Source organism: Chelon labrosus (assembly GCF_963514085.1).
Source record: "Chelon labrosus genome assembly, chromosome: 10".
Lineage (NCBI taxonomy): Eukaryota > Metazoa > Chordata > Actinopteri > Mugiliformes > Mugilidae > Chelon > Chelon labrosus.
In genome coordinates, this window is record NC_140360.1 from 19,103,449 (window position 1) to 19,111,384 (window position 7,936).

A 7,936-nucleotide genomic window follows, 5' to 3' on the forward strand; every position below is an offset into this window, starting at 1 on the left:
ACAACTAAATGAGTGACAGTAATACAGAAAGGCTGGAGCCAAGTGATATTCCAAAATGTTATTAAGCTACCATCTAAAGTGTGCCATGTATACTGTGTTAGAGGCAATGAGGCACAACAGCAAATATTTGCCAGCAGAGCTTACAAAAAAAAAAAAGTTAATTTGACCATAAGATTAAAAACACTGATTAAGCAACTATTTCCATTGCTAATTTATGTAAAATGTAATAGTCCTTATGAAACTACAGGGAATTTGTGAAGCAAAGTGCATTATACTATAATAATGTCTGAAATGTTTTGCAAATGGGTATTTCGTGGTGTAGTTAATTACGTATTATTACGTTCGCATACACCTGAAGACGTTTTAAGCATAGCTCACATTTCCTTTTCCTCTCCAGGCCCGTGGCTCTCCAGTCATGTGACATGCGCACTCGGCCCTGTTATTGAGTTTGTTATGACAAGTCGAGGCCTCGGACTAAATTAGGAGCGAAGCCCCCGTGTGCGTCCGGGCGAATCCGTTATGGAGGGCATGGAACTGGACCTGGACCTGGACCAGGAGCTCATGCAGAAATTCAGCTGCATGGGTACAACGGATAAAGACATCTTAATATCGGAATTTCAAAGGCTTCTCGGGTTTCAGCTAAACCCCGCCGGATGCGCCTTCTTTCTGGACATGACCAACTGGTGAGCTCGGGGACTCGTGTGGCCTGCTACGTGCTTAACGTTAGACAACAGACCCTGTCCACCTGCTATCTTTCCGCACAGCTGCTCACACTGTGTAAATATAATTCGCCAGGAAAGGGGAGAAGAAAACACGGTGAATTATATGAATTTTTACGCCACAGAAAGGCAGCGTTTACGTGTCGCCGTGGGTACAATGACAGCTAACGACGTTGTAGTAACGTAACTAGCTGAGTCAGTGTGACTCCGACTTTTGATTGCCTGTCAGGGACACGGTGGACAGTAGCAGGATTTGCATAGCATATGAAAACGCTCTTAAGATAAATACATTATGGTTAACGCAAGAGTCGGTGTCGAAGCAGATGGTATTTCGTTAAAAAGTGTTTATGTGAATGTTTTGGGCTGTTACCAGTGTTACGCGGAAATGCTAGGTACTACCAGGTAGCTAGCTAACGTAACGTACGTATAAATGTTTATACGTATTCACACACTGTTTTATTTTATTTTTTTTAGCTGGTTATTAAGTCAAGCTACGTGAGAATCGTGTCAGACACGTCTTGTTTTAGTTACCGATGTATTATATTGATTAAACGTTAACGTTTGTGTCTGTCTCTGACAAGAACAGCGTTTAAGGTTGCCTCAGCTTATTACGTAACGTAACATACCTCTTGAGTCTACGTAGCTGAAAGCTCACTCAGTGGTTGTGCAATCAGTCTTAACCACACTGTACATGGGTATAACTGTATGTAATGGGTATTTCTTTACCCACTGCGAATAATTCACGAACTGCAAATGTGTTGCAGTTTGTCAATATGTCGCTTTCGGTTTGTATATTTAAAACATGAGTCTGAGTAAAAACGAAAACAGATGTGTTAGGAAGGGAAAGGTCACTCTGAAGTCTGGTGGTGTAATGATTTTTTTTCTGCGCACATATGCAGCACTAAACCAGCTAATGCAGGTCTCCGTGGAAGATCACTGGAGCAGTGTCCACTGGGAGTGCAGGCTGTAGTAGTATCACGTGATGTCGCTGCTCTGCAACGAGCTTTCTAAAAATAAAAAATAAAAACTGCTGGTTTATGGATGACCTGCAAGTCAAGGGATGCTGATTTACGATGCTGCTTATAAGAGCCGATGTGTGTTCTCATGGTCCCCAAATTAAGAGCTAAATGGATAGGAAAAATATAAAAATTACTATTTTCTTATACTGAATATCTACAGCTTCAAGTGATTATTTGATGACACATAAACAATCATTAGGTACACTAGTGAAAACAAATGCATTCTCACAGAATGGTCCTGCACTAATCCCCTTCATGACATTTATATTGTTCAGTTTATGTTGAAACAGCGTAAACGTATGGGTTTTGTACAGCTGGTTAACACAACAAGCAATCTGAAGGTGTCACTTAAGCCTCAAGGCAATGATAATAAGCCCTTTTCACTAAGCCAGTGATTTATGACAAAAATACTCAACAAGTTAATGAAAATAGAGGTTAGTTGCAAATATAGATGTGTTGTTATTGGCATGATAACAAAAACACATTTTCTTCTTTTAAATGTTTACATAGATGTTTACACTTGTGACACAAATGGAAGATATGAGGATCTTGTATTTTAAGTAATTTCATTTATAACTGTGCAAACTGATGTTGAAGTGTCATTTAAATAAATCTGTCGTTGTACTAATCACCTGGATTTTTGCTTAGGAATTTACAGGCAGCCATTGGAGCCTACTATGACTTTGAGAGTCCCAACATCAGCGCACCGTGCATGTCCTTTGTAAAAGACGTGACGATCGGTGAGGGTGAATCGGTTCCACCTGACACACCTTTCACAAAGACCTGGAGGATACAGAACACAGGTAAGTCAGCCGGAATAATAATAGTCATCGTAATTTGACAAAGAGGCAGAGGTAATGCCAGACCTTGTAATGATTCCATAATTACAGTTGTGTATCACATGAGGTCAGCATTGTCGTCTGTGTGTCTTTCAGGTGCAGAGTCATGGCCTCCTGGGGTTTGTCTGAAGTATGTTGGAGGAGATCAGTTTGGTCATGTGAACATGGTGATGGTGCGTTCCCTGGACCCTCAGGAAATGGCTGACGTGAGTGTGCAGATGCAAAGCCCTGTGTCTCCTGGCATGTACCAAGGGCAGTGGAGAATGTGTACAGCTACAGGTCTTTACTATGGAGGTAAGAACAGGAATAATTATATTATGAATAGTTTTAGATCTTAGTCAAATGAATGTCTTTACCTTTTGAAGATTTTGAGCAAACAAAGCTACTTGAAGATCTGGATCTCTGGAAAAACTGTATAGACTATAACAATCAACCAAGTCAAAACAATATTACATAATTACCCCTAATATCACATACTTGCTTCAGAAGGGTTTACAATCAACACATTGTTCACAGACCCTTGATTTAGACAGCAATATTATTGCCTCTCTTATGGGGCTGCCAGACTTATTGTAGCGATCTCTTCATATACTCGGATAATAATGTGATGATTATCTTTGCATTGAATGTGCTCCTCTTTTCTAATTGTTATTTATTTGAAACAGAGCTGCTGGCACACAAATATGCTGCCAGGTACAACAGTTAGGGAATAATGAAGATGAAGTGCTATAAAACTGTCCACATTTACTGCAGTAAAACTGTTAGCACACGTTAATTAAATTAAGATCTATTCATTTCATTGATTTATGTTCCAACAGAACACTTTTACTCTTTTAAATTATGCAGCAGAAACTCAGTTAAAGATTATACATGGTGTTAATGTTTCATTTTGGAATAATAGCAATAATTCCTCACCTAATACCAGATTCACTTTAAACGTTAAAGTAAGAGGAGAACTGCAGAGCTGCAACAGTCATGGAGGACACAGTGAATGTGTGGTCCAGCCTAATGATTGTTTGTGTAAATATTTGTACTTATTTCCCCTGATACAGGCTCAGTGACATTATAAACTCTGTCATTCTGTAAGTGGGTTGCTATATTAAATCAAACTGTTTATTTTGACAGATGTAATCTGGGTGATCCTGAGTGTGGAGGTTGGAGGCCTCCTTGGAGTCACACAGCAGCTTTCATCTTTCCAAGCGGAATTCAACACGCAGCCTCATCGTAGCCTGGAAGGAGACTACAACCCCTTCGCCTCACCAGAGAAAAGCAAGTGCCCCAACAGCAACAACAACAGCCTCCACGATGACAGCGGTCATAGAGCTGCAGATCAGCATTGGCAGGGAAGCCCACACCAGCTACAGCAAGACCAGAACGAACTTTCACACAACTCTGTGGATATAGTAGCAAACAGTCTACAAAGCAATCTATCAGTAGTCTCTTATAACCAGGTAAGATTCTCCTATCCTGACTCAGTGAGGCTTGACGTTCATTGAACTGATCCTGCTAAATGCTTGATAAAGACTGCATCCCAATATGCTCACAATGCTAAAATGCTGTTAGCAGATATAACGTTTGCATGGTATATGTCATTCTATCCATGCAACCAATAGTTGCTGAGATATTTCAGTTGGTAGGTGGAGCTGCTGTACGCTGCAAGCATGGCTTAAAATACTACAGCTAATTTCAACACCTGTTGAGATGTACTTTGGATTCTTGCCGTGCCTTACAGTTGCTGGGCTTGTGGTGGCTTTCATTATGAAAAGGGTGCAACTAACAGAGAGCTGCTCTGCTAACATTGCTCAAAAATGGCTAATATGCACAAAGCCTAAGCAAACAGTTAGTTAGCATTCTTAGCTAATTTTAACTCCTATTCAGATTTACAATGAATGCTTGCAGTGGCTTTGGAGGAAATGCCTTACGAATGCTGGTCATGTGACAGTTTTTATTAAGAAACACGTGCAACAATCAGCAATGCTAAATCACTGCTCAGTAGGAAATGGTCTCAATCTAATTTCAATAGACAGCTAGTGCTAGTGGAGCTAACAGTTATTTTCATTCAGCACTTTGTTGTAACTGGAACACAGGATTATTGAACACAGTGTTTTTGCTTAAACATACATGAAAATTGGTGATTAACTTGTTGTCAGTCAACTAATTGATGAATCAGCCAACATTTTGTCTGTAAATGTCTGTATTTAGTGAAGAAGTTTACATTTCCCGTGTCTTCTCTCCTCACATTTTGGCAGCTTTCTTTAACCGTTTCTTTTTCTTACAGGGTATACAGGAGCCCTATCCTTTTGGGCACTCTTAAATGATGGGACTTGTCACAGTGAAGCAGCACTAAAATCGTACCTCTGGAGTCTGTCACACCAATACAAGAAAGAAGAGGCTTTATCATTTGCTGGTGGAGAGTGTGGAGATTCAAAAAACACTTTATGCAAAGTCCATTTACAATCCAGAGGCCAACGCCGCTCCTGACGTGCAGCTCAACCAACATCCCACACCCACTGTATGCACGTGTGAATGCTAAGTTAAAAATGAGTGCTATGAGTCTTTTTGAGTGAAAACTTATTTCTTTTATTTTCCAGATTTCCTTTTTTTTTTTTTTTAGCTGTAAGGATGCACATGGAAAAGTGATGACAGGAGTGTGTGTTCGTGAACTTTTTGTGTAGATGTGTGTGTTATTGTGCGACCTGATACAGAGACTTTGGAGGAAAAGCCATTTATTTTGCCAACTGATTCTCCGACTCTTGGTACATTGGATTGGGTTTGTGGATCCCTGGGTCTCTCTATTACTAAATCTAATAACATTGGTTATCCCATAATTTAAATACTGCTTTTTGCTCATAATGTTAACAAACTATTTTTAAATGAAAGGCTCATCAGTCTTATGTCTGTTTTTCCACCTCTCTCAAGCAATATAGGCAATGCTTTCTTTGCTGTCTTTGATTTTTGAAGTAATGCAACCTTTCTCCACTGGAGGGAGTCAGCCATTACTAACAAGAGGAGAAAGAGAAATCTTACACATGTATCTTACAGAAGGTTTAGTCTGGGTAATCTCACTGGAACATGTTTTTCCATTATGCCTTCTGTAAACACTTATTGTTAATGGATGTAAACAAGAGTTTTATGATACTGAATACAAATAGTACCGTGTTAATCAGCATCATTTCTGACACTTTGTAACTCAAATATTAGCGTTTGGGTAAATATTCTGCCTTCATTGTCTCGATCTAAGATTTCGTTTAGTTTTCCATGCTTGCATAAACAACTCAAGATACGAGGGTTAATTCACATTTTACCCTGAATTAAGCCATATAAACAGCAGTGAAGGCACCACATTATAAAAACGTACATGCATTTGTCATGCTGCTCTAAATTTTCAATTGAAAGCTGTCTTGAGCTTGTGTATGACATATTATATGTTGATTGTATTTGACGAATGTAGGAGGGGATAACATTTTTTTGGAAATACATTCATTTACCCAAAGATTCTTCAATGTATGTTTGCGTTTCATTGATGCAACTTTTGTTCTACGTTTTCCTTTCTCTTCGCTAAAATTATGGGAAGCTCCATATTCAAGTTTACAAAGAGCCTTGATATTTTGCAGTTAATATTTTTTAATCCCCAATGAAATGATAGAATCAAATCATAAAGAATGGTTTCTGCATATTTACTTATGAACCGGCTTATCTACAGTATGTATTGAATAATGTGAGTTCCATGACGATGCCGTGCATACTTTTCTCCTCCGCAGTACAGTTAAGTCCTGAAGGTGTTATCAGCTCTGTGATTTTAACTGTCATCTACAGTCAGTGTGTTGGAACAGCTTGTCAGTTAAACACCCCCTTCACTGAGAAACCGTAAGCCCCAGGGGTACTGAACCTTAACATGACAATACCAGCCAATACCACATCTTGTCACGAGCATCCCGGCGGGCTCTTGCAGCATGCATTTCCTGTCAGTAAGGTTAATGATAAATGTTTCTCCCTAAAGAGGCAGTTTCTGACAAACTCAGTTTTACTCTTCGTGTGATATCTCTGAAGTTTCCACTGGCCAGATTGCAGAATGAATCAGTTGGCATTAGACTCATACAACAGCACATTTACAGTACGTGAGTGAGAAAGTGCAAACAGATGAAAGTTGTTTGTTTTTTTTCCCGTTTGACGAATGTTTGTATGATTAAATTATCACTGAAAACTAAAGTCTTGGACTGTGTGTCTTGTTGTTTGTGCAGCAGATTTCACTTACAGATTCCAGGACTGAAACACAAAGTAGATTTCTAGTTTCTGGGTAGACATGTAAGATCAGTTTTAACATGGATCCTAGCTGGTACTGAATCCCTTGTAGTCACGCTGCAATGAGTATACTACTGTTAGTACTTTATATAGGTTTTATTTTGCTATTGTATAGTGTAAGAACTACACTTCATACTTTAATGCTGAAACCAACAGTAGATAGACACAGTTTGCTCATCTGATGTAGCTTATCTATAGCATTTCAAAGTGTCAGACTGCGTGTTTAGCCTGGAGCTTTACCGGTCAAACGCTGCATTCGTCTCCTCTGCCTTTCTGTCTCCGTCTACTGGGGTCTATTGTGTCTGCACAACCAGACTGCCTGCGGAAGCAACACTCACTTGTCACTTGATCAAGCTAAATGTAAAATGTGTGAAGGCGCTACCTTCGGTAAATCCTAATCTATGGTTAGCACTCAAATAGCTCGAGTATTATGATGGCTCTGCTGTGGGTTAAAAAAGCTAAAAATAAAAAATAAAAAAAATGGGTCACACTGCCTGCAGTTGCTGAAGCCGTACAACTTTACAGAAGCCCTTTAAAGATAAATGGGTGGATACACAAGCAGCAGTTCCTCTGAATATTTCAACACAACGGCACAAACATTACTGTTTGGTTTGAGCAAACATTTACACACTCTCGCTCTCTCTTTCCCTCTCTTTAACTTTCATACTCGCTCTCTTTCTGTGGAGTAATTCTGTTTTTACAATAAAAGCTACCAGCCTTCAAAACACTTCTAATCTCTATGTATTTGTATCATAGAGCCCCTTTAGCCTTAGATACATCTGCAAGCCTGCAGAGTACACTGTAAACACAATTTAACTATCAGTCGTTTTAAATCAGAAGCTTATAATATCTGTATATGGTATATCTATAATATCCATAGTCAGTGGATGTTTGATAGCCAGTGAAACCCATTTCCTCACAATGAAAAATGACTTTGATCGTCTTCAAGCTCGACTATAATAGAGCCACCTGTTAAATGTAAATGCTGAAACAACTTGACAGTGAGTGTCAGTGATACATGAGACCTGCCTTGATGTCTCTCTTTTTTTTCTTCAAA

The 7,936-nt window shown here is 39.2% G+C and overlaps 1 protein-coding gene across 1 annotated transcript; it reads left to right on the forward strand.

The window, feature by feature from the left end:
• The first annotated feature begins 487 nt into the window (after positions 1–487).
• LOC311494494 (protein ILRUN-like) lies at positions 488–6,964 on the forward strand. The gene is made up of 5 exons (XM_084553566.1): positions 488–683; positions 2,387–2,541; positions 2,674–2,871; positions 3,703–4,028; positions 4,856–6,964. Exons 1-5 carry the CDS (start codon positions 520–522, stop codon positions 4,889–4,891), a joined length of 879 nt encoding a protein of 292 aa, XP_084409692.1. The 5' UTR covers positions 488–519; the 3' UTR covers positions 4,892–6,964.
• Positions 6,965–7,936: the final 972 nt, after the last annotated feature.

Bases quoted from the DNA above. Each gene is read 5' to 3' on its own strand.
- LOC311494494 (XM_084553566.1), top strand. From the start codon at position 520: ATGGAGGGCATGGAACTGGACCTGGACCTGGACCAGGAGCTCATGCAG. The intron at 2,542-2,673 runs GTAAGTCAGCCG...TGTGTCTTTCAG, and splicing joins CTGGAGGATACAGAACACAG to GTGCAGAGTCATGGCCTCCT. The intron at 4,029-4,855 runs GTAAGATTCTCC...TTTTTCTTACAG, and splicing joins CAGTAGTCTCTTATAACCAG to GGTATACAGGAGCCCTATCC.